This window comes from Polyodon spathula, chromosome 15 (assembly GCF_017654505.1).
Source record: "Polyodon spathula isolate WHYD16114869_AA chromosome 15, ASM1765450v1, whole genome shotgun sequence".
Classification (NCBI taxonomy): domain Eukaryota; kingdom Metazoa; phylum Chordata; class Actinopteri; order Acipenseriformes; family Polyodontidae; genus Polyodon; species Polyodon spathula.
Genome location: NC_054548.1, coordinates 24,474,591 through 24,501,112, shown reverse-complemented (window position 1 = coordinate 24,501,112; position 26,522 = coordinate 24,474,591). Strand labels below are relative to the sequence as shown.

Genomic DNA, 26,522 nt, shown 5'->3' with positions numbered 1-26,522 from the left:
GATTAGACACACAATTAAATAACACTGAAGCAGGTTGTAATTTTTGGTAGTACAGTGAAATGGTAAAAGGCATTTTGCATGAGTGAGTGGTTGGGGGTCAATATATGAAGACAGAAATCAGTGTTTTGCTTGTTAACCAGTGGTGGCAACCCTTTCTCCACCGTGCATGATGCAGTGATTTACTGATAGGGTCAGAAAAAAGTCTACCTCCCTTTTCACTGTTAAAATGAAATGTTGGTAACCCTATTAAGCATGCTGTAAAATTGCAGTTGACATACTGTAAAGAAGATCAATTCTAAACATAGGTAAAGAACATTGTACAAAAAATTCATACAGGCGATTCGTTTAGAAATGTCTTTATTGGAATTATGCATAATTAACAACAACACAAAAATGAGAAACACACACAGGCTTTTATTGATTGTCTGTCACAATAAAGCCTGGATGAAGAAACATTGTCTACAAGACATACTTAGTCAACTGATGTGAGCTCTGAGCAAACAAACTACAGTTGAAATTAAACTCTGAAAACTAACCTGACTACATTTATAATAAACCAGGATACGTTTTACATCTAAACAACCCCCACATTCCGCATAAACAATTAGAGAACCTTAAAGAAAGAAATAATATTAATAAAAACATTGCAATCATACACAAGTCAATTTAATATCCAGCAATTTATTTCATTAAACATTTACATTAAACATTCTTCTTTTACTGGATTTCAATGACTAGGTATTAAATATGTACAGCATTATCACAACTAACTGTTGATGTTAAACTTCTTAGCAAAAGCAAGTCCGGTTTATCAGCGTGTTATAGTTGCGTCAATCAAATAATAAATGTAAGGGATGGAAGCAAATTGTAATCCTTAACAAAAGTTTCCCATTGCAAATGTGCATGCTTTTCAAATACTTTTACTATACATTTAATTTGCCACACAATACTTTGCCTCCCTGTGTTTTACCATTCCTGCTTAATCTTTCTTTCGTTCACTATGCTTTACAATTCTCTGCTGTGTTTTTACCATGACATTTTACATGGGAAATGTGGCATGGATTTGCATTTGCAAGACAGTCGTTTGGAACAACTTATCAGACAAGGCTATCTCTTAGATTAGATCACCTTGACAAACACTGCTGTTGCACACTGATCAAACCGGGTCCTTGCTTAAATGTACCTCTTTTAATACACAAAACACTACACAGTAGTGAACAAAAGCTCCTTTGTTTCATAGAAACAACACACATCTGCCTGTGGCAAATGCTTACGGACGAATAAACTGGACTGCCTAACTGACAGTGGTTGTCAATGAAATGCTGGTGGCTCAGAAAGGAGAGCTGTGTATCTTCACTGCTTTCCCCTTCAGAATGCGCCGGACCTGAGGGCAGGAGAGAGAACAGGAGCAGGTTACTATCAATGCATCCCTAGTATTGGTTTATGTACTGTTGTGCATATCAATGGCTAGGAACAAACTAGAATATCCAGTCTACCTGCTCCCCCACAGGCCCATCCGGCACCAGGTTTTGGGGCTGCTCGTTCTCCAGGTTCCGGGTGCTGGGGTCAGCCCCTTTCCTCATGAGCAGACGCACCGCATTCAGCTGAGCCACACGGTTCTGCAGGCTGGCAGCAATGTGGAGAGCCGTGTTTCCATTATACAACTGAGGAGAGAAGGGGAGAGGGGTCAGGATACACAAAGCTTGAAACCCTGAGTTCTGTTATTAACTGTAAACATACCGCACCAATGCCGTTCAGACATGTCATACCTTTGTATTAACGATCGTGAAGCTGTCAGGCTGGTCCAGGAACAGCTGAAGCAGTTCCAAGTTGGCCTCTTCTGCAGCAATATGCACTGCTGTGCGGCCACTCTTCCTGTCCTGAAATGACACCAAATAAAATACAAAGTTAATAATATCAACACAATCCCCTTAAAGTGACAACTTTAGCAAAAGCTAACTAGGATAATGTAACAGTATATATACCGAGCATCAAAAGAAAAGTATCACCTATATTTGAGCATCAAAAGAAACTACATTTGGATAAAATTCACTAGATGTGATCAAAAAATGACAAACTCTGTTTTGGAGCAGGTGCAGTGACTTTTATTGTGCTGATTAACAACTGACATTACAAAGATGCTGCAAAACAATTTGTCGATCTTGGGCAGGTGTTATGACGCTTGGTCTTCCAGTTCGTGGACTGTCATTGACAGAGTGTGTCTGGTTACACTTTTTTTCAAAAATAAATGTGTTGTAATAGTGATAAGTTTCTTTTGATGCTCTGTATAGTTATCCATGAGTAAAACTTTAAAAAAACATGTGATATTGAAGCTGAATAACATCCCTAGAGAGGATGGTAGGTGCACCAGACTCACCCTAGAATGGACGGTTGCTCCCATCTGAAGGAGAGTTTTGATACAGTCCACCAGCCTCTTGTTCTTGATCAGCAGACCCTGGATGTGGGGAGAACGGGGCTGCAGGGTTTTCTGGAGCTCCTGCACCCCAGCATTGTGGGAGACCACCGCAAGGTGCAGCGCTGTCATACCTGAAGCAAAGCAGAGGCACCTCCTTACAATCTCTTCCTCACTGAGATTTCACACTACTGACATAAGGGCCAAAGCGCGAGCAGGAAAACTGTCTACAAACAACTTAACCCTGTAATGCCCAAGCATTTTTTAAACAAGAAAAGCGACTTTATTTACGTCCCTAGATTCTGTTTTTCCTGTCCAGCAACACAATGTACTGCATATGAAAAATTCGGGTTGGTGAGGCTGGATTTAAAAAATAATACTACAGAGGGGTGGCTAAGCATTGTATCACGATAAGTATTTGGAAATGGGCATTACAGTGGGAATTATCCAATTATCTGGTACCAATTTTCTATTTTATATAATGAAACATATTGAAAAATAGAAACTCACCATCATAATTTATGGCCTCCAGATCCAGTTGCTGGCCATTTTGAAGGACTCCCTTCTGAATTGCCTGCCAAGACACAAAATAACTCAACGTTAAATCAAAGGTACACACACTTTGCCCTGCATGGTACAGTGAGATCTATGCAGCTATACACATTTCGATATAAACTACAATACATAAACTCATTTGACTCGCCTTTCTTGATTTCTAAACATGGGCATTTGTGTGCTGAAACTGTTATGGAAATACTGTGCATTACTGTCTGTAATTGTCAGACAGAATCAAGTTACCCAAGCGGACTGGGGAATGAGGAAGAAAGTAACACAAGACCAGGGATTCATTTCTAACCAATGCAGAGTAAGATTCCATGGAAGTTCATCAATCTGCAATCCCTTGCCTTGCCTGCTCAGTAAATGTTCAGTAATCAGTCTGTTAAACAGCAGCAAGCCCCAGACAGGACAATACCTGCCTATGTACCACTTAGATTTTTTTATTTGTATATATTTTTATATTGAACAAGGTTGAAAGGGTGATGTTTCACTGTTGCATTTTTTATACTGTAGTTAGGGAATTGATAGTCTTACTGTTATTATATGATACTTCACAGTTGAGAATAGTAATTGTAACTTAATATTTAAATTGCATGGTGGAGAACATTACCTGGATAGCCTGTGCGTGACCCTTCTCTGCACACACATGCAGTGGTGTCCTGCCCCAGCAGTCGGCTGTGTTTATTTGTGCACCCAGGCTCAGAAGGTCCTGCACAATCAGATGCTGGTTTGCTGCCACGGCAACCTGCAGGGCACTCTGCAAGAAAAAAAAACAAACAATGAAAAACACTCTTATCAACGCAGGTGACGTAACACTCTACAAGGAAGTAAATGCACTTACTGGTAGTGACTCCCCAACAACGCCCTGCCTTCCATAAATTAGTTAATTTGAGATTAAACTCTATTTTAAGAACTGGTTAAATATTGACCCAGAATAATGGACTTTGATTTGTTTGTTGCCTTTTTTCTCAAAAGCAGCCCCACACTGTCTGATATCTTAAGGACATTTTAATTTGCCATGGTTTCAATAATTGAATTATTTGGACTGGATCAGAACTGTGTTCTGGCAGTCAGATTACAGAGCAGGAGATCTTACCTGGCCATTGTGCTCCTTGACATCCAACATGCCAAACGAAGCCATCTTCCTGGCAAGCACGTAGGACAATGCTCGTCTTCCTTGGGCCACGGCAATGTGGAGGAACCTAGGAACAAGAGATAAAGCTGTTAGCCTGAGCCAGCTAGTAAAAACATTAGCATTAATCTCAATTAAACTTGCTGCAATCTTTGCAGAAAAGTTTGAAAAAATACCATTGGTGTCATTGGCTACACCATTCTGTTATGGCAGCACGTGGTACTGCAATCGATGACAACTGTGAATTGGTTCATTTATGTTTAAATGAGAAAATAATTTGGGATCACTCTATCAATAGCCACTGCATTGTTAAGGAAGAGAGTGGAATTAGAATTTTCCATTGCACATACCCTAATTGTTAGTGCTGTTTAAAGTTATGTTGTTCCTTAGTCTTTATCTTTTTGAAGACTGCGTGCATATTTTATTTAATAAATATAATGAAAGAAATGATCACACGCAGCTGACAGTTCTAGCAACTCATGTATGGTTTACACTGGTTTGTTGTGGGCTTTTGGAAGCAGTTTGTTATTTTGTCTACTTACATGTCACCGTCAGCGTCTTTGGAGAGAAGATGTTCCTGGGAGATGTTGGCCAACTTCCTGTCCTCCTGCTCAATCTGCCACTGGAAGAACGACATGCCTACGGGCTCCTGGGGAATCTGGGGACACTTTGAAGGAAGCTGTGGAGCAGAGAAGATCTGAGGGTCCAGCCGAGGGGCTGGGGAAGAGAAGATGCTTGGCATGTTGAGGGGGTTCTTCTGCTCTTCTTGGTTCCCAACCTGGCTTGGAATGTTGAACTGCAGGATATCTGGCTGGGTTGCTGGATAACCAGGTGACTGATCACTGGCCAGGCATGGTGAAGTATAGGGGAACTCTTGCATTTGGGCTGGAGAGTAGAAGGGGAACATCTGGTCTGGATCACTGGCTTGGGGTGGGCTGCTAACCTGTGGCTCCATGGAAACTTGCCCCCCATAAGACTCATAATATTGCTCTCTCTGGTGATCCTGTGATGGATTACCCCCATTAAACTGCACTGTTGTCAGGGAAACCTGAGCGGCATTGTCATTGACCATTTGGATGACGTTCAGGATGTTAGGGTTTGCTTCTGAGCTTCTGGGTTCGTTCTTTTGGCCATTGTCCATGGTCTCAATGGATGTGGGTGTTTGGGGGGGTGTCTGGAACATTAGACAAACATAAGAGACATGTTAGGAAAAAGACAGAATGGACTAGGTGAAAACAGGAATAAAAGGGGGCATACAATTGCAAAATTAGGGAAGAGTTACCAGAAGATGAAACGGAGCAGCTCTTTTGTAACTGAAAGCATCGAATACATTCTCTGATGCATGTCTCTTTCCTTCACACAGGATCGTTTTCAGCTCTGTCAAAACCAAAGTACACAGGTATGTTACCAACACTTAGAAAGGACTCTGAATGTAGACCATGGAGAGCTATGCTAACTGGCAGAAACACTAGGCAACAAGATTCTATACCTCCCGGTTTGTCAATAGTAATAATCTAAGACTACTTATTATCATTTCAAATCTAAAGTTCGTATTGAAATGTAAGGGAATGACTTTTAAAAAGAATATGGACAACCTATAAAAAGAAATTATGATCTCCACAATTGATCGGTCAACCAAAGACACCACATGAAACCAGAAACAGTATTGTAAAAGATGTACAGTAAAAAAAAAATTAAAACTCTGATATCAAGTATTTTAGCAGCTCTCCTGGCTTATTTTTGGGTTATTTGTTATTAATATTTCTCAGGTGAAAGGTGTAGAAAATGTATTAACAATGTACACATATATTAAGTCATTAAAAACAATACAAGTTAGGAACCCTGTAACCCGGTAACAGTCTGAGGTTCAATTTCTCACTTTGTGCACTTGTTATTAAAGCTGTGTATAACTCGACAATCAATACATACCTTTAAACTCCTCGGGTCCTTCTGTACTCCACTGCACCTATTCACAAAACAGAACAGGCTGGAGTTAGGGTTGCTTTTCTCACTTGTTAATCTATGGAATAGGCTACTGGGTGTCAGTCTAATAAAAAAAAAAGTTAAGAATAACTAATAAACACTATAGTGCAGAACTTACAAATGCTAAAAGAGACATGATACATTCAATGAGAAGCGTTTCGACTAGAAGTCTTTTTTAATGTCTTCAAATGATTAAATATTGAGTTAAGTATGTTTCTTTTAGTATTTCTAATCAAAACATGCATCTAAACTTATCAAAAGCAAGTGGAACACCAAATCCTGCCTTTAAGGACACCAGAACTAGAATGGACAGCCATTTGTTTAAAACAACCACAAATGTTTAGTGTACCCAGTGTGTGTTTAATTGAGGCTTGACCAGTAACAGTGCTTCTGTTATCTGTCCTACTGAATCTCCCCTAGTTACCTGGTTGTGTTCCTGCTGTGGGCTCTGCGATATCTGGTTGCTTCGTTTGTTCATCAGGAGCTCCTTCACTGGGTTTTTCACACGAACTCCCTGGAACCCTTTGTTCTGTTGTTTCACACCCCCCCTTGGGGACTGACCTGCCAAAACAACAGGGAGAGCAGGATTTAGTACTGGCTGTACTTTACAACGTTCTTCCTAAACTAGCTAAACATAGGCTGCTCTCACTGTTTAAAATTTCTATTTTTGACTTTTTGTTTCTCAAAAAAAGCTGAAAAAAAAACTGAATTGTAATTGTAGTCTTCTCAGCACCTCAACCAACATGACCCCCTGGCTGGGCAAGGACCCGAAAACAACTGTCAAAATAAATACATAAATAAATAAAAATCAGTTAACTCAAAACAGTGCTGCCAATTAGAAAAGGTTTATTCGTCTAGTCTCATTTTGCAAAACACTGGTAAACATAAGGGAATCTGTTCAAAATACCTGCCTTAAAAACAGTTCTTAAAATTCTGTCCATATTGGTTCATTATCTGACTATGGGGCTTTTCACTTTCTTTTCTTATCTAACAAAAATGGTTCCTAATCCCACCAATCCACTTGAGATTTATTTGTATTAAACTGGCTAATTTTCCTCCATGTGTTATTCAATTAAAACAAATCTTACAGTCTATTCTGGTAAGTTAAATCAAGTTTTTATTTTAACAAAATCGGGTTGTCTGTTATTAAAGAAAAAAAATATTAATTTTATTTATTTATTTATTAAATTAGTTACTTAGTTTTGCGAAATTTTTTGGGTAATTAAATTTAATTTATATATATATATATAATATATATATATATATATATATATATATATATATATCCATTTAATATTACTTTTACATACACATCAGTGAGTACATGAAGAAATAACCTTTAATTTAAATTAATTTCCATTAAATACCGCGCATAACAGTCAATTGTTTTTTTTTTTGTTTGTTTTTGTTTGTTTGTTTCTTTTGTTTGTTTGTTTTTCCGGGTGATAGAAATTTGGAAAGTCTGTTTACCGTTTTCGGTGGATCCGTCTGGACTGGCGTAGCACCCGGCGGAGCTCCAGCTGCTGGAAGATTCCGAGTCAGAATTTGGAGAACAGGGGGAATAGTGAGACTCAGGGGAGCCGGACTGGTTGCTCGACGCCGGGGAGTCCCCATAGAAATAACCCAGATTGATGGGACTTGTCATCAACCCACATTCGAGGTCCAGGAGGTCCCCACTGTGTTCGGTAATCCTGTCTACTATCATTTTTCACAGAGCTTTTGCTTTCCCTAACCTTGTATTTTGGGAGTAACTCGCTCGCTTTGTTTCTCAACACTTCAGCAGTCGGATTCAGTTATGAGAAGTTTTATGACAGAGGTGCTTCTTTCACATTGTGTTTAACCAATTGAAAATGGGAAGTTTCGGGTTGCAGAGACACCATTGGCTACATCTGACCCAGGGTGGAACAAAAGGGACGCCTACTCGGGTTTTGGAACAAGTAGTGTAAATCATTTTGTGTTTGTTTATATTTATATTTGTTTTATTTTACAAAACCAATAACAAAGTTATGCATATGTTGGCATACGATATAAGTGCATCAATGTCCATGGTACCACTAAACCATTTAAATCACACAGAACAGTCCAACAATTACAAAGATAATTACTTATATCATTAACACAGAAATAATAAGACAAAAATGTATAAAAAGAAAGCGTGTGCCCAAACCTTCTGTATTAATAAATAATCCAGTTCACATACCTCATGCTTTTCAACTACCTGTACGGGGCTGATGAACAGTTAAACGCGTTTTCTCTCTCTTTACAACTGAGTCAGAGAAGACCAGTTCAAGTGTATGGTGTTGTAGTGACGCCTTGTGTTAAAAATTGTATCAACCCTTTGTACAGTTATTATTACTGAATTCACTGAAATGTTTATATTGTCCACATCATTGTCACTGCGGTGTGCAGGGGACTCATGGTCCATACGCCATCACTACCCCTATCTTGATTTACAGTCCTTTTCATGTACTAATAGTACCGGACTCAGTTGGAAGTTGCATTATCAACAAACACTCAGCTAATTACTAACATGTCATTATTTAATGCATTTACATTTAACGAGACATGAAAGAGGTACAACAAAATCAAAGTGAATGGTGTTCACAGTACCTTCATTTTGTTGATCAGCTGGTTTTACTCGTGTAAAAATAAACGTTTTGCTCGTGATAAAGCTCTCCCCAATACATTAACGATCACACCACAATAGTTGCTAGTGGCTTAGTGAATTATTTTCAATCAGATTTTTTATTAAATAATTTCCTCATTTCCTTCTTCTGGTAACTGCAAAAATTCCCTAGTTGCCAAACTCAATTATATGGATCTCGTTATTCTACATTTTTTTAACTATTATATTTGTTTAATGAACGTAGGACCTGTTTGTGTGTTTGGAAATTCCCGAGAAACACAACATGCCTGAAGGTGGGGATTCCCTGGCTGCGCCCAAAACCTGAAACGGAGTCAATTCATGTGGATCAAGACATCGGGCGACTGTTAAATTCATACTTATGTTAGAGCTCTAAATGTTGGCACATATATTGTCCTATATTAGCACAATACAAAGTTCTTTATCACAGGTACAGCTCAAAATAAGGACCTAGGAGGTGCTACATTATTAGCGAATAAAACAAACACACTGTACAAAGGGTCTTTTACAATCTTCTGTTCTTTTTTTTTTTTTTATCAAGCGTGTTTTGTTTTTTAATGTTATTTACAAAATACATATGGAATTGTTTAGGCCACCATATAAAGTGTGTTTTCTTGATTTATTTTGTATACCGCCATACCACCAATGGAGCGTATGCAATACTGAGAACTTTGTCATTAAAGAATAACAAAATATATACGAAGTGAAAGGCATTGAAACGATGAATGTGTACGCACAGACCAGCATCAGCAATGAGTTTAGTGCTAATACAAATAAATGTTATCGCGTGAACCAGCCCTTCTGTTCTAGTGGTCTGACATAGAAACAAAAGGAAAAAGGCGGACATGAATAGGAGTTGTTGATATAGTTAACTAACCATTACTTTAGGCGAAGTACAGAAAGCAGGACCAGAGGGCACTGTTTGAAATTAAGTGGAAGTAGACTTAGGACAGAGGAAAGGTGACACTTGTTGACATAGAGTGGTGAGGGTATAGAATGGGCTACATTGTCATGAAGTTGAGGCAGAATCACAGAGATCCCTTAAGACCTAATTTGACAGCGTTTGAGTTCAATCACATACTAGGAACTGGAGGATCTTAGATGGGCTGAATGGCCTCCTCTCGTTTGTAACATTTTCTTATGTTCTTATACACTTGTGTAACCCTGGAAAGAATAACCAGAATCTTAGAATTAAGAGCCAGTGCCAAATAGTGAACAGCTACTCACAATCAAGTTTGTTTTTGTTTTGCTGGCAATACACAGCTTTGCACTAGGTGGAAAAGGCTTTTCTTACTCAGCATGCATATATACTATTAAAGTTATGTATTACTGTGAGTTCAATAAATAGTAAACATATACCATTGATAATATATTTAAATGTATTATTATTAATATAATACGTGACGTGCTGGTTCACATGCAAGATTTACAACAAAGTTTTTTTTTTTTAATACATTTTAATAGGATTTGCTAATAAAACATAATGAAGACATATAACTTAGCTGTGTATAAATCCTGTATCCTTAATTGATATGCAATATCTGATTGCTATATAATTCATATGTATTTCATGTTCATGTTATAAAGTGATCAATAGAGTTCAAACATGTTTGAAATATGTTTTAAAGTTTAATAATTCTCGGCACAAGTAGGTTTCAATCACCCCCCAGCAACCCCTACAGGCTGTGCAGGTAATTACAGAGTAAGTGCTTGAAAGTAGTTGTTCTTCCAGTTTCCTGCCATAGATATAACCCACTCTAGATCGGCAAAGTATCTGTATAGAAGAGCTGATGCCATCTAGTGGACAGCTGTTTATTGCCAGCGATACAAAAATAAACTTGACTTTGACTGAACAAGCTTGGGTTACATGTCTGTGGTAGGCAACAAGAGCAGAAGAGCTGCTCTGACCTCAGGATAACATCAGCTAAAAAAAATAAATAAATTACACAGCATTTGAGTAATTGCAGCAAAAATGACTCAAACTGATTTCAGACACAATACAGACCAGGGCACATGAACAATGAATTAATACCAAGTTAAAAAGTTGCAATATAAACATTCAACATATCCTGCCAAGAACAACACTTCTTATGCTTCTATAAACTGGTCTGGAATGGTGTTTCTGTCTAAACTACTTGATAGCTTTTGACGGTTCTTTTTCAAATCAGATCTGATGATACAAATTTGTATTGTCCAGGTTAAAAAAAAAGAACCAATATAAAGTTGAAAATAATGAATTGTGTTATGCATGATTTACAATGATGAATTTATCATCTAAAAAAAAATGCATTCCATTTTCAATATCAACCAAAATAACATCTTCTTATATATATAAAGATTAGATTTCATTTCATGTGCTATTTGTATTGACCCCACAACCAGCAGACATGCCAGTTTCATTTTATGAAGTCTTTTAAAATCCTTTAACCTATTATCGTCACACTTTGTGGTAAACAGCGGATAAGCACATTCATTGTACACTTTTTCATATTTCAAGTGTGAAACTGCATTCTTATACAACTTTAGGTGCTGAACATTTTCTGATAAATGCCAATTGATCAGCACCCCCTGGTGGCTTCTAGTTTTCTAGGTTACAGTTCAAGGTACTTGTAAATACCTGATAGCTGTGGAGTAAAAGACATGCCATGGTTTTATTCCATTTTGTGGCATTTTCTGAATTTTGGTAAAGGCAGGGAGAGGGGTTAGGTTTGTGGCAAAATGGTCAATACAGAAACTTTTGAATTGATAGTATTGTGTATAATTTTACTCCACAGTTATCAATGCAGTTTTTGAGGTCTTTACAAGTACCTGGAACTGTAACTTAGAAAACTAATGGCCAAAATGTGCATGAAACAGATATTATGCAGCGATATTTGCTCATATCTTTGATTGTTTCATCACATTCATGCCAACATTTAGAGCAATCTTGAGCCTTAATTGAGCCTTAATGGTTGAAAACCCTTCAACTGGTAGACTGCTTGCTCGGGTCGGCCACTAGGTGGCGGTATAGGCCGCCAGGGTGTGTTGATTAATTGGCACTATGTCAGAAAATGTTCAGATACCTGAAGTTGGATAATTATGCAAAGTTTCACATTTGTATGAAAAATGCACAATCTTGCCTATTTTTTGTGCTTATCCGCAGTGCTATAATGGAACTTGTGTCCAAAGTGTTCTTTTAGCTGTTATTGAGAATCATAATGAGAACTGGATGTCTCTTAAGCACTCTCAGATTGTTTGATTTGCATTTTGTAACATTTACATAAAAAAAAATAAAAAAAATAAAAAACAGTACATGCTTTAAATTATGTTTAAAGGCATGCTCTATGATAGTTACAGAACATACAGAAAGATTATTTACAAAGATTAGTTTCCCCAGATAGAAATCGATACAAAACAATGATTTGAAATACATGCAGCTGCATAGATTTGATGTGTGTGTGTCAATCAATAGGGTTAGGAAGCAATAGAACACGTAAGGCCAGAGTGATTACTCTGATTTATAACCTGACCCCATGAAGTCTTTTGCAGCAAAATGTGCCAAAACGGCTGTACCAAATAGGATTAAAGCTATATTTCAAGCAATGTGGAACACTGTTATCGATAAGCTTGTTTGACAAATGGTTTTACTTCTATTTTACGCAAAACAGTACTATATGAAACACAGAAAAGTAAAGCACTGCACGGTTTTTTGGATGCACTATAATAAACAATGGGTCAAATTCAGGCAATCTTTTGTAATCTAAAGTTTGTTCTCAGTGCTTTAGATCCTACTTCACCTGGTAGGCTATTCCATGCATTTTGAACTGGAAGAAAGTGCTTCTTGTCTTCTTTTCTTAATGTACCTTTACTCAGCTTCCTCTTCTGCTCTCTTGTTCTCTGTGCTGAATTTGAAGTTGTGTCTTAGGTTAACTTTATCATTACCATTGATGATTTTTAATCAAGTCCCCTCTTTCCCTTTTTTTCTAGGCTGAAGAGATTTAATTATTTTAACCTGTCCTCACAGCTCATCTCATTGAGTGCTGGTATCAGCCTAGTTGCCCTTCTCTGTACTTTCTCAAATGCAAAGATGTATTTTTTGTAGTGAGGTGACTAACACTGCACACAGTATTCTAGGTGGGGTCTAACTAGGGCATTGTATAATCTTAGCAGGACCTCTCTAGACTTGTATTCCACACTTTTTGCAATATAACCTAACATTCTAGTTTCCTTTTTGATTGCCTCACCACATTGGTGAGATATGATGACGCCACTACAACCCTGAGATATTTTTCAAAGTCCTCTTCCTCTGTTTCCAGACCATTCATTTTATACTTACAACACAGTGTAACAATTTTTTTTTTTTTTTTTTTGTTCCTGGGTATAAGTGTTATTTCCTAATTGCTTATGTATCTTCCATATGAAATCTTCCATATGAAAGACAGGGCCTACAAACACACCTGGAAGGCAGTTAGTCAAGTATTCAAACCACTGGCGCACAGTGGAATCCACGAAGAGGTGGACAGTCTTTCTCTACAAGCACTTCGTAATGGAGGTGTTATTGAACTGATGAATCAACCCCGTATTAATTAGACACCCATGCATCTTGGTAATAGAAGCCAGCAGGAGAGAACTTCACAGTATAGTGGTGTGTTCGTTTTCTTTAAAATTACCAGATCATCTCTCAAATCAACATGCATTATCTACAGTGCTGTAATATTACACAACAGCAAAAGTTTCCAGAAATATAGTATGTTTATATTTTCAGCTGCTTCCTTGTACTGTATACATTAGCAACATTTGTAAACAACTCATTTTTATCAATGTTGTGCAACATAAAATGTCCATTGTACTGTATGCTGGCCTTTAGCAACATATATACACGCCACCCACTGTGAGTGTCGGCTCCAGTATAAATCTGATATATATCGAGGGTCACGATATAACGAGAGACCCATAGGAAAACAAATAGGCTAACAAATAAATACTGTACAACCACTCTCTCGTTTTATCGGATGCGTCAGGGTCCGGTATAAAACCTCTACGCAACCTGCTTTTTCTCATTTTTCGTGTAAAAAGCAGAACACCATTTAAATTTGTACAGCGGAGGGTAATTGCTTCTCATCAACTCCAACTAATTTTTTCCTCTTCCTCTCCTTTCTCAAATGCACAAACCCGCTGCATTGAAATAATCCATTCTCACAACATAGGAGCTTGTTGCTTGGGAGCTGATGTCACTGCCTTGTGGCTTTTGCTAGTGCATTCATCTTTGGATAGAACAAAAACATTACCATTTATTACCTGTATCTTGACCTTCATTATCAAGGGGTTCCACAGTCACTAGTTTGTTCTTCTCCCATCCTTTATAAATTATTCATATACAGTACAAATTGCAAAGCTTTTTAGTGTGTTTTGCTTTGTATTTCTGCTATGACATGTGTGTCTGCTTCAATATTTTGCCATGTAATTTCCATTTGCAATGTCCATGTCTGCTCCTGAATCTAGCAGCAAGGAAGTTAATAGTGAGATGAACAGCCAGCGCGAGCAGACAGCTATCAGGGCACGGCAGTGGAAAGAAGTAGTAATGAATGTGCCTGCCTTTACATTTTTTGATCAGTTAATAGTTTTTATTTGCTTATTTATGCTCTTTTACCTGCTCTTTTATATGTATATACAATATCTGTGTTACACACAGACACATTATATACAATATGTACAGTATATACAGTGACTCTCAAAAGTATTCACCCCTCTTGGACTTTTCCACATTTTATTGTGTTATAACATGGAATCAAAATTTATTTAATTATGAGTTTTTGCCACTGATCAACACAAAAAAAGTCCATAATGTCAAAGTGAAAAATAAATTCTACACATTGTTCTAAATTAATTACAAATATAAAATAGAAAATAATTGATTGCATAAGTATTCACCCCCTTTGCTATGACACCCTAAATAAGCTCTGGTGCAACCAATTGTCTTTAGAAGTCACATAATTAGTTGAATGAAGTCCACCTGCGTGCAGTTAAGGTGTTTCACATGATTTCAGGTTAAATACACCTGTCTCTGGGTGGTCACACAGTTGGTTAGTACATTTCCTAACAAAAACTACATCATGAAGATGAAGGAACATTCAAAGCAAGTCCGGAATAAGGTTCTTCAAAAGCACCAATCAGGGGTAGGATATAAGAACATTTCCAAGGCATTGAATATCCCCTGGAGCACTGTAAAGTCCATTATTAAGAAATGGAGAGAATATAGCACAACTGTGAATCTGTCTTGAACAGGCCAACTTCAAAAACTGATTATCCAGGTGAGAAGGGCATTAGTCAGGGAGGCCACCAAGAGGCCTATGGCAACTCGAAAGGAGTTATAGTCTTCAACAGCTGAGCTGGGAGACACTGTGCATACGGTAACAATAGCCCGGGTGCTTCACAAAACTGACCTTTATGGGAGAGTTACAAAAAGAAAGCCATTGTTGAAAAAAACTCACATCAAATCTTGGCTAGAGTTTGCCAGAAGGCATGTGGGAGACTGAGACCAAGTGGAAGAAGGTTCTATGGTCTTGTGATTCTATGGAGCTTTTTGGCCTCAACGTTAAGCGCTACATTTGGCGCAAGCCTAACACCGCACATCATCCTGAGAACACCATCCATGCTATGGGGATGCTTCTCTGCATCAGGGCCTGGAAAGCTTGTGAAGATAGAGGGCAAAATGGATGCAGCAAAGTACAGAGAAATCCTGGAGGAAAACCTGCTGAAGTCTGCAAGAGACCTGGGACTTGGGAGAAGATTTATCTTCCAGCAGGACAATGACCTCAAACAGCCAAAGCCACACTGGAGTGGCTTAAAAACCAAAAGGTCAATGTCCTGGAGTGGCCCAGTCAAAGCCCGGACCGCAATCCGTTTGAGAATAAGTGGAAAGAGTTGAAAATTGTTGTTCACCAAGGTCCCCAAAGTGTGCAAATGTGCAAAGCTGGTAGAGACTTATCCAAATAGACTCATGGCTGTAATTGCTGCCAAAGGTGCCTCTACGGAATATTGAGGGGGTGAATACTTAATCAATTAATTATGTTCTGTTTTGTATTTATAATAAATTTAGAGCAATTTGTATGTTTTATTTTTCACTTTGACATTATGGACTTTTTTGTGTTGATCAGTGGCAAAAACTCCTCATTAAATCCATTTTGATTCCATGTTGTAACACAATAAAATGTGGAAAAGTCCAAGGGGGGTGAATACTTTTGAGAGCCACTGTGTGTGTGTGTGTGTGTGTGTGTGTGTGTGTGTGTGTGTGTGTGTGTGTGTGTGTGTGTATATATATATATATATATATATATATATATATATATGTATATATTAGTGCCTTGCAAAAGTATTCAGACCCCTGACCAATTCTCTCATATTACTGAATTACAAATTCTGTGTGTGTGTGTGTGTGTGTGTGTGTGTGTGTGTGTGTGTATATATATATATTGTGTGTGTGTGTGTATATATATATATATATGTGTGTGTATGATCATCCAGGCAGAATACCAGAAGGAAAATATAAACTAGACAACACTACTATGTCAGGCAATGAACATTGTTTTATTAAATACAGGTGGTAAACTATACTTAACAAACAGGGCAGATCTACAATACACATTCACGGCAAGCAGTTTGCACTGTCCATTAATTAAAACAATAACTAAATGAAAGCACCCCACACTGCCTGTGAGATTCTACCACCTTGCTGCCAATGAGAGACTGCAAATCGAAGTCAACAAAAGAGTACCTCCTGCCACCTGGAAGAGACTGCCCTACGCTACCAGAGAGAGAGCTCCAGAGAGAGCCCTGCACCACCAGAGCCCCAGAGAGGGAGAGACCCTCACTGCCCCAGAGCCCCAGAGAGGGAGCACAGCATTGCCAGAGCCACAGAGAGAGAGCTCAGCATCACCAGAGCCACAGAGAGGGAGCACAGCATCGCCAGAGCCCCAGAGAGAGAGCCCCACACCGCCAGAGCCCCAGAGAGCCCACTATCACCGCCTTATACTGAATGCCCCACGCGGTGGCTGCAGCACCCAGCCCCCGCCAAGCTGGGTTCCGAGGTTGCTGTTGGGGTTGTGCTAGCTAACCTCTGCCCCATTGTGTAGAGAGGGGCAGCGGTCCCAGGAAGCCCGGACCCAGGAGGGACTGCAGTCCAGGACTGGCACAAGGGTCTGGAATTGGTGGCTGCCCTGGAGCGCAGTGATGCGACCCAGCCCCTGAAGTGGTCATCATGTTGCGTTGCTGTCCTCCGCCCTGGCAACCACAGAGGCTGCCACACAGGGACCAGGTCAGAGCTTCTCGAAACGTTTGAGTGGGGGCCAGTGTAGCGATGGGTCAATTTGGGGATCCTTGGGACTGGATGCCGGGGATGGGGTGTAGAAATGTTAGTGTCAGTGTGCTGTTGTCAGAAGCGTGTTTTGTGTCTAGGCAGTGTTTGGGGCGCTGCCTGGGGTGTCACATGCACAGTGCAGCTGTATGTAGATTGGATCTGTGTTGGCTGCACTGTAATTTGTGCTTGGTTCTGCCAACCAGCTGTTTGGGCAGGACCGAGGGTCTGAACCATTGGGCCGTGTACTTCTGTGTGTGTGTGTGGGTGTGTGTGGGGGGGAATCAATATTTTATTTGTGCAGCTCAGGGTCATGTTGTGGTTTTCATGTAGCTGTGTGTCCTGGAGCTGTCAATCTGTGCTAAACCATTTAATAAGAGAGCATCCATTTGCCTGCTGTTCCAATAAAAATAGCAGTTTTTGCTGCTTTAAACTGTAACCTGTGCCGTCTCCATTTCTTCCTGCGGCGGACCAGATATGCTGCCACTACAATATATAGCAGATTGTTAAATATCTGGAATCTGAATTGAATGCATTGATTGCTAGATTACTATTTCTAGTAATCAGAGGTGTTAAATGACAGTGAGTACCGGGTGCATTTAATAGATCTAACAAGTTCTGCTTTCAATCCGTTCTGATGACATGTCAAAACACATCAGCATACCTGTTTTCACCTTGTTTTAATGAATAAAGTATAAATAATGGACACACTTTTGGGATGTAGAACTTTATTTAGCATCTATATTTTCTTCTCTCTCTCTCCACAGACACAGATGCACCAAAAAAACACAACGCTCACGTCTAATGGATTTAATCAAATATTTTAAAAAGATGTCAAACAAAATCACAGAAAATGTGAACAAAAATACAGATCAAAGAATGATAAGTTTTCAGTATAAAACGTTACACACGTGTCAAAATGAAAACATTACAAAGTTAGTATCGGGTATGACCTCCCTGAGCATTAACACGATCCTGGTAGTGTTGACTAATAGACCTGATCATCCTCTGGCTAGACTGCTGTGGGATGTTTTGCCACTCTTCCTGTGCAGCTGCAGCCAGCTAGCGAAGGGTGGCCGGTCGTGGTTGCCTTGAACAATGCAATTGTCAACATAACAGTCTTGAGCTTGTGTGGTGACCCTCTGCCTTTCACGACGTGGCCTGTCCCTCACAGAGCCGGTTTCCTGGTTTCTCTGGTCTAATCTGCTGATTATTGAAGCAGAACATCTAATTTTCCAGGCAACTTCTCTCACAAACAGGCCGCCTTCAACCATGTCGATAGCAACCAGGCGATATCTTTAATTGTTCTTGCGTTAATTAAAATCATGTCTTTTCCAAAATGGCTATTTTTACAGATTCTTAATCAACTCATTTTGGCAATTTTAACTCAACTCAAATAACAAACATTTTTTTTATGAAATCACATGACTTGAGCTCAGTATTTTGCTATCCCAAGAAACAATACTACTCAATGAACAAACCTGCTCACTATTCAAAATGCAAATAACATTATGTATTTGTCCAATGAGCTTTTAGTGTAAAACTTACCGACTGCTGCATTTTCATTGTGCCTTGTGTTTTTCAGGCACAATAAAAGCAGATCAAAACGGATGAAAAACACAAGCTAAGTTAGTAGAAACAATTGGGGCAACCTTGGCCCCCATCGCCTTTACAGTTGTGCCTATTTGCTTTGTGTTGGGCAAGGTTGCCCCAATGGTTTCTTGAAACTTGGCTTGTATTTTTGATATTTCTACTTTAAATGGCTGGGCACTTTTGGTAACTTGGCATTTTTTCACCTTTACCAGTGTCTTTGTTTCAGCTTTATTATACAGTGCCGACTTCTAGGTATGTACAAGTGTAGTCTGAAATGTACATTTTGCAAAGTTTAACCCTTAGGTTTTGAAGTTTGAGACAACAGTTTTAAAATGTTGGCGATTCATTCCCCTTAGTTCTGTGCTTGATGAGGGGAACAAACTGAAATAAGATAGCTTGAATGGCCCCAGTTATCTGTACAGTACCCACTGAAAGTTACGGCTGTGGCAAGCACTCTTACGTGCCTGCTTCCACTGACAGGCCTTGCAAGGCTGGCTCCACCCCCCTGTCCTTTACCTCTGGACTGGGAGTCCAGTCAGCCTGTAATACTGCCGATGTCTCTTGAGGAGGAAGAGGAAGACGTGGGGGGGTCTCTCCCACTTCTGCAGAGTTGGATCTGGGGCTCTCTATCCTCTCCCCAACCCGGTCCTCTGCCTCCTCCAGCTGCTGGACAGAATTCAGATATTGCTCAAGCAGGCTGCTGTCCTGTTCACTCCGTGAACTCTCCTTGCTGTTTACCTCCTTGCCCAGTTCCGTGCCTTCCCCGTTCTTAGTCTGCCCCTCAGTGAATGGCCGCACAGTCTCTATAGAGGCCCCAGTGCCAGAGCTCAGGCTCTCGTCCGTACTGCATTGGCTGGAAAGCAGGGTGCGTCTTAGCTGGTCAGGTTCGCCCCCACCAGCACAGGAGTGGAAGCCAGAGTCAGGGAAGGACTGCTCGCAGCAGTGGGATGCTGGTCCTTCGGTGCTGAATGCCAGAGAGTTGTGGGGTTTGGGATCATAGAGATTTGAGAAGGAGAGAATGGATGGAGCCAAAGTACTGGATGAAGGAATCTCTCGCTGGGAAGCATACTGAAGCTGCTGGTTTACAGACTGCTGCCACTGCTGGAAGTACTGAAGCTATATATAAATAAATAAATAAATACACATAAATGTCACATAAGATCTACCATATTCAGAAGACCTTTGATTTTATTTGACTACCAGGGATTTAAAACTTTCTAGAAAGAAAATGTAAACTCATTTTGATGTATATGAAGACACATAATTTAAAGACGTGTGTATGTATCATTTGAATGATTCTGAAGATGGCATGTTCAGAAATGAATGTTGTAATAGAAAGTAAAACTCAAAACCTGTCACTTCCTTTTGTGCTTCAGCCAGCATTTACAGTCATGAGAGGCCAAACCAAACATAGCTTAAACAAAGACACTAAATAAAAATCTGGATTTGAAATAGGGGCCAGTGGTTAACATGTCCTAGGCTCTAGTGTGAAATACCTGTTTCCACATGAATTTTACAGCCTCTTCTTGCACAAGCCTCTGTATTTGCTCTTCTTCATACTCCTTTCTCAGCCTGGGAAATGCAACAGTAAGGCTTGTGTAAATGATCATAACAAACACTGCTTTGGAAAATAAGCTTGTTTACAAAGAAAAAAGTTTTGAAACACTGATTCATTGATATTTTATAATATTATAACTTACTGAAACCATATAGTTAAGTTGGTTAACATAATCTTGAAATCCATAAGTTCTTTTTAAGCATATCTAAATGCTGCTGCAACTAAAGAATATATGAATGATGGGTGATTTACTAACATTCCAATGATGGGTGATTTATTGACCCCTTCACTAAAATTATTATAAAAATCCAGTGGACTAAGGCAGTATTAATCTTGCGGTTACAATGGTTAAACTACAGCGGTTTACTAATAAGACATTAAATATATTATCTTACTGTCTTAATTCATCAGACAGGAACACAATGTGGTCCTGCATTCTGCGCAGGCGGATTTCAGAGCAAACTTCCTTAGCCCTGGGGTCGAAACGCCTGGTCCAAAAGCCTCGCCAACATGCCTGAATTCTGATGGCTGCTTCATTCAAACCATGAAGGATACCTTTCTCTTCCTCAGTAACGGTTTGCTCAGACCTCTCTTCAAAGGGCAGCGCTATCTCCAGCAGATTGCTTCCAGTCACAGAAGCTGCAATGTCACAACTGCTGTGACCCTCTCTTGCTGCCTTCCCAACAGTCTGCTTCTCTGTCCAGACTGGCTCCTTAGCCTCTCTCACCCCAGTCTCTGAACTATTTCTGAATTGCAGGACTGTAGCATCAAGGTCCTTGTCTGACACCTCCTCCCTTTCAAGCTTCAGCTCGCAGGCAGGTGACAGAGGGGACATGCCGGAAGTCACAGGCATGAATGTGGACTCAGAGGACAGGAGGCTGCAGTTCAGCTTGTCCTCGTCCGTGTGGACATCTTCCAGGTATAAGAGCTCGTTGCGGGATGAAGAGGATTGTGCTGACTGCTCAGCAGAGTAGGAGTTATCAGCAGACACACTCATTCCCAACCAGGTGTTGACCTGAGGTATAGGCTCTGAAGCACAAGGTGAAAATAAACAGACTTTTTTTAAAGATAATTATTCATTTTGCAAATAAAAAGTGTGTGAACTGGTATCATCACCACTCAGTGCCACCACTGCACATGAAGCCCTTTTAGACACTCCCTGATTTTGTGACGTGGAAGGCAATTCCTACCTCTGTCAACGGACCCCAGTGGTGTGTGTACTGGACTGCAGTGCTCGACTGGGAGTTGAACAGGTTGGTTCAGTGTGGATGAGCTGGGTGGACATCCTTTCTGAAACTGCTGCTGCAGCTGTTTCTGATGAAGTCTGGACAACAATATTCATATACAGATTAACATAACCCAAAACAGACCTTTTTTTTGTTTTTCTTTTACCAATTCTGACCAAAACATTTAAATGTTCATGTAGTGTTACAAAGCAAAAAATGTTGACGTTTACTTTAGCCTTACTACATTCTATGATTGAGTGTTTTATATGAACACTAAAATGTTGGATTATTTTAATGTATAATTATTAATCTAAACTATATAAACTTGCCATACTTGAGGAAAGTTCTGTAGAATTTGTTGGAAGTGTTTTTTATTCCTATTCCTTTAATGATGAGAAACAATATTCAAAGCTGTCACACTTAGAAGACAAGACACTTGGACAGTGAAATAGGACAACAAGTAAATACAAATGTCACTGTTCTATGTGTATTTTGGAAAACATTTTCTAATTTGATTTCAGATGAAGCTTTACAAAAAAAAAAAGCAAATATCTTCACAGTCCCACCTTTGTTTGTTTAGTATCTTCTCCAGTTTGGCATCCTCTGCAGACTGCAAGGCAGGGCTGGATGACAGGGGGCAGACTGAAGCCAGGTACTGCACCAGCTGGATGTGCTGCCCAGGACGGTATGATCGCCCTTTGCCTTGACTATAGAGCCACTCTGCCTTCAACCTGGAATAAAAAAAAATATCAGAATTACCAGTGCCCTTGTGTTAATATAAAAAAGAACAGCTTAGGAACATGTCTTATTCTCCATTGGTGAAGCATATCACTGCCTGGAGATACAGTGGAAGTGGTTTTTGCATATATATTAATACTTGAATACTCCCAATTATATCATGATAGATATCATATCAAGAGGTTTTCACTGACTGAATAATAAGGAGATACTGACAAATGCATACCCTTCCTTCTGTGACACAATGTACCCATCTAGGATCTTGAGACTGAGGCACCAGCTAACTATGTAGGGCCGATAGTCGTACCCAGGAAGGGAGGGAGTAGCCATTACACAGGGGTTGCTCATAATGGACAGCTGTTCCAGTTCAGAGAGCGAAGTCAGAAAAGAAACCTGGAATAAGAAGCATTGGTCCTGTGAATTAGAATATGAGTTACAATGGTGGAGCTAGAGGGCTCAGAGGATTGGATTTTTACAACTGACATCTGCTTTTGAACCTGTTTAATGTGGTCTAGTTGATGGAACAGTACTTTGTTCACTCTTCTAGTTACTAATAATGTAATAGCATACATTGGGTTAGATTATAGGAGAAGAATGAAATATCTAGAAGTGTATAAAGGTGCTTTAACCTTTAAGATACTGTATATTATTTAAATACTGTACTAAAACTAACCCTGGTGGTGTGTTCTTTGCTAACTCTGCCCTCTGCTGGCGAGAATAAGCTAAAATGCTATATACATGCTACAAAAAGTGGCGATTTTCTAATAGTACAGGGTTATTTTAGTCCAAGGTAATACCTCATTGAGATCACATATTTCATTTTCTGCCAAAGACAGGATGTTCAGCCCTTTAGGCAGATGAATTGGCACAGTGCGCAGGGTTGTTATGATGTTTCCATGAAGCAGGAGAGTCTAGTTAAAGAAGCAACACGATTAAAGTAACAGATGCAAATCAGCATGAATTTAAACCTGAATTCTTGAAGTACAAATACATTCTGAGATGCTTGGTAATGAAACATGTCTACATTTTTACAAAAAACATTTAAAAGACAAACAATTCTGTTTGTGAAAAAAAAAAAAAAAAACAACAAAAAAAAAAAACATAACCACTCACAAATACCATTTCACAAGAAGTGGAGAAAACTGTACTTCCGCTGTGTAGGAACAGTATTAATAAGGCAAGAACAACAATATATTAAATGCAAGACAAACTTTAAATTTCACAGAATACTGACCCTTCTATTAAAATAAATCTCCCATTAAATATTGGTACCTGAATATTAAAACAGAGCCCCCACTTCTACTCTAGTTTACACAAGGTTACTGGAATGACTACCTTTAATGAGGGAAGCTTTGAGAGGTCTGTTATCTGCGAGATGTTGTTGTCAGACAAGTCCAGGTGCTTCAGCGCAACACAGTTGTTTATCTGATCAATTACCTGAAATATTAAAAAAGGTCAGTTAGCCATCATGTGATAGTTGTCACTCAGATTACATTGTTTAAGTTGCATTGTTTATACTCCTGTTGATGTAATGCACTTCAAGGTGTAGTGATCCATCAGGGTTAACAAATACATCTGTATTTTGGATGGTTGATACTATGCTTGTGTACTCAAGAAGAATGCCATTGACTGACAGGTTGATTTATCCAACTCTAGATCTACCTTTACCCACCTGTCCAATCACTGCATACAACAAGCGATTAATGAACAAGCCACCTAATTTGTGGAAGGAATACGGAGAGTTAAGTTTGCTTTTTTATGTAAAATATTGCAATGGAAAATGTCTTGGATCACTGCAGTGCAGCTGTACAGGAATGACTGAACCCAAGAAAGAAAAGCACTACTGACACAGCTGCATGAATCAAATCAATGCACTGTGAAATGTTAACAGGTTAGACTTTAATATACTGTGTTTGTTTTTTCTTCTCTTGTGTGGCATGCTAGGCACTTGTGTTTCGAATCTTGTATCAATTTATGGTATCACTGAGGTAGTCCTTTATAAATTAAGATTGTGCCATAAAAAAAAAATGCTTTAGTTTGATTTACCTTTCTTTTTTTACTGTACTAAATTGCACTGAATAAATATATTTTAGAGTTATATTGAATATGAAAATGTAGTGCCACTGCCTCAACCTTTTTTTTTTTTTTTTTTTTTTTTTTTTTAATGTGGAAACCTTTGACTTTAATGTTAACATCTCGCCTACAAATAAAGCCTCTAAACAAAACACTTCCTTTACATGTTAGCAAGAAAGCTACCTTGATGTTGTTCCCAGCTAAGTTCAGCCACTCCAGATGTCCCAGGTCCTTTAGCCCTTCAACATACCCAATGCTGTTGTTGGGCAAGTTCAGTACCCTGAGGTTCGTCAGTTTGGCTACTCCCATCATCCGCACAAGCCGATTGTTGGCCGCAGACAACTGGAAGAAATAGAATTTATTAAAAATAAGATAGAAAAATTAAAGGAGAGCCAGCTTCCCTTCATTGTGTCCAATCTGTATTTAACCAGGTAGGGAAGAATCTTGTAAAAACTTAATTGATAGGAATGGTTTAAATAGTGCTTAATGACAAGTCCATGATAACCAGAAAAAGAAATGGTCACAGCAAGTAAAGAAAACAGAAAACGGTTTTACAGTTTCAGTGGGAGCATCGATCATCCCCTTCTATCAAGCTGTACCTGCATTAACTCTTTACACTTTTCCAGATGCTCCAGCTTTATGATCTGGTTCTTGTCCAGGATCAGCGTGTGGGTTCCAGCAGCGCAGGGAAACACTGGATCCAGCTTCTGCATATCCTGGCCTGACAAATCAACCACAGATCCTGTGCACAGAATAAAAAACACATCTGTGTTAGGTCATGCAGAAATATAAACAATGGAATTCCAACCACTGAGCTGAAGGCTGTCCAGGTTACATGGTTCTTCTCCATTTTTTTCTCCACATTTTCAACTATATCTTGTCTGGACTCACAACCACGGTTGTGTCATAAGAATTGCAGAAGATCAACGTATTTGCATGTACTAATGTGTTTATTCTACAGCTTGAACCAGAATACACTGGTGTTCTCGTTTTTCATTTCAGGCATCCATCAGTGCAAATCTATTCACAATAATGATCTCACAGCCTATAGACTAAGTGTAGTTCTCCCTAATTGGATAATAAACAAAGCTTGATGTACTGACAGGGTACAGTATTTGACACCAAACTAACCTGGAGCCAACGATCCAATTAAAATTCCCGTAAAATGCACTCCCATAAAATGTGCCCCAGATTATGAGGTGAATTTCACATTTTACGTGCGTGTTTTGTTTGAAATGTTGGCACTGGTTTCCGTGATGTGAGATATAAGATTAACACAACATTAACGCTAATGAGAAATGATTGTAACGCTGCTCTAATTATGTATGAGGGCTGACATTCAGTAGTGGGTTAAAAGTTATAGTGGCAACATTAGGTGAATTACAAAGGACACAGTTAAACTGTCACCGAAGTCTGTTTCATCGCATAAACTTTAGCTTTACGAAGCACGGTCCAGTCTGTTTGTATTTTAAATATTTGACATTAGTAATCTGCAAAATGTCAATAATAATAATAATAATAATAATAATAATAATAATAATAATAATATAATTCTTACCATATTTGTCCAACGTGAGACTCGAAACACCCATTTTGCAAGACTGTTTCCCAGTACACTGGTGGTAATTATACTGTGTTCCTATTTCACAGTTTACGGTTTTACTTAGTTCAGACTGCAGGTTAACTGGTTGATGACATTTACACAACGTTGCTATGCCTGTCAAACAACATTTACACAGTATTTTGTTTGTCCAAATGACAGGATCAGACTGTATTGAGACTACCAACCCACACCTGGCCAACTGCCTGTCGCCAGGGAAGCGCAAAAACGCATGGAAGCTGTAGTTCCCCTCTGAAACCACATACATTCAATCAAATGATAGCCACATATTAACAAAACTACAACTCCCTTTGCGCATCGCGCGCCATTTGTCTTGCGTATTTCAAAACAAACCAGGGTTACGCTGCAAATTAACACACATTCAGAGTTGATAGCCCCTCTACGATTTAAGGATAAGCTCGAACTGTGTTATTAACACCATATTTACACAAAACCGTGTACTGAATGCCCAGTAAGTTACTACAGTTACCTTGAATATTTGCCATATTACAGTCTTCTTCCCACTCAGATGCCGCCATACTTCCCGCTTATGTTGACGCCAGGCAACGGGTCTCACAACTGACTGGTCATATTAATTTAACAAAACATAATTGTAAATCAACACTTATAAAACAACGTTAAATTACTATAATATCGTTTGAGAACAGTGCT

The 26,522-nt window shown here is 39.1% G+C and overlaps 2 protein-coding genes across 3 annotated transcripts; both read right to left on the bottom strand.

Moving 5' to 3' along the window:
- Positions 1–340: 340 nt before the first annotated feature.
- Positions 341–8,802, bottom strand: LOC121328026 (NF-kappa-B inhibitor zeta-like). 2 transcript variants are annotated; one of them, XM_041272478.1, is made up of 12 exons: positions 8,697–8,802; positions 6,511–6,647; positions 6,033–6,069; positions 5,386–5,480; positions 4,646–5,277; positions 4,068–4,173; positions 3,582–3,728; positions 2,924–2,987; positions 2,378–2,547; positions 1,770–1,880; positions 1,497–1,664; positions 341–1,384 (listed from the first exon to the last, which is right to left on the bottom strand). In XM_041272478.1, exons 2-12 carry the CDS (start codon positions 6,562–6,564, stop codon positions 1,331–1,333), a joined length of 1,638 nt encoding a protein of 545 aa, XP_041128412.1. In that variant the 5' UTR covers positions 6,565–6,647; positions 8,697–8,802; the 3' UTR covers positions 341–1,330. The 2 variants fall into 2 exon arrangements, with proteins under 2 accessions (XP_041128412.1, XP_041128411.1); XM_041272477.1 differs by lacking the exon at positions 8,697–8,802 and adding an exon at positions 7,557–8,097.
- Positions 8,803–18,783: 9,981 nt separating this feature from the next.
- Positions 18,784–26,393, bottom strand: LOC121327932 (centrosomal protein of 97 kDa-like). The gene is made up of 11 exons (XM_041272289.1): positions 26,341–26,393; positions 24,850–24,992; positions 24,434–24,592; positions 23,513–23,614; positions 22,975–23,088; positions 22,404–22,570; positions 22,006–22,170; positions 21,404–21,537; positions 20,609–21,242; positions 20,152–20,227; positions 18,784–19,771 (listed from the first exon to the last, which is right to left on the bottom strand). The coding sequence occupies exons 1-11, from the start codon at positions 26,387–26,389 to the stop codon at positions 19,112–19,114; spliced, it is 2,403 nt and encodes an 800-aa protein (XP_041128223.1). The 5' UTR covers positions 26,390–26,393; the 3' UTR covers positions 18,784–19,111.
- Between the last annotated feature and the right edge of the window lie 129 nt (positions 26,394–26,522).

Bases quoted from the DNA above. Each gene is read 5' to 3' on its own strand.
- LOC121327932 (XM_041272289.1), bottom strand. From the start codon at position 26,389: ATGGCGGCATCTGAGTGGGAAGAAGACTGTAATATGGCAAATATTCAA. The intron at 21,243-21,403 runs GTAGGAATTGCC...CTTGTGCTTCAG, and splicing joins ACTGGGGTCCGTTGACAGAG to AGCCTATACCTCAGGTCAAC. The intron at 19,772-20,151 runs GTATTTCACACT...ATTTATATATAG, and splicing joins TAAAATTCATGTGGAAACAG to CTTCAGTACTTCCAGCAGTG.
- LOC121328026 (XM_041272477.1), bottom strand. From the start codon at position 7,791: ATGATAGTAGACAGGATTACCGAACACAGTGGGGACCTCCTGGACCTC. The intron at 5,278-5,385 runs GTAACTCTTCCC...CTAATGTTCCAG, and splicing joins CTGCTCCGTTTCATCTTCTG to ACACCCCCCCAAACACCCAC. The intron at 3,729-4,067 runs GTAAGATCTCCT...TTTTTCTTGCAG, and splicing joins TCAAGGAGCACAATGGCCAG to AGTGCCCTGCAGGTTGCCGT.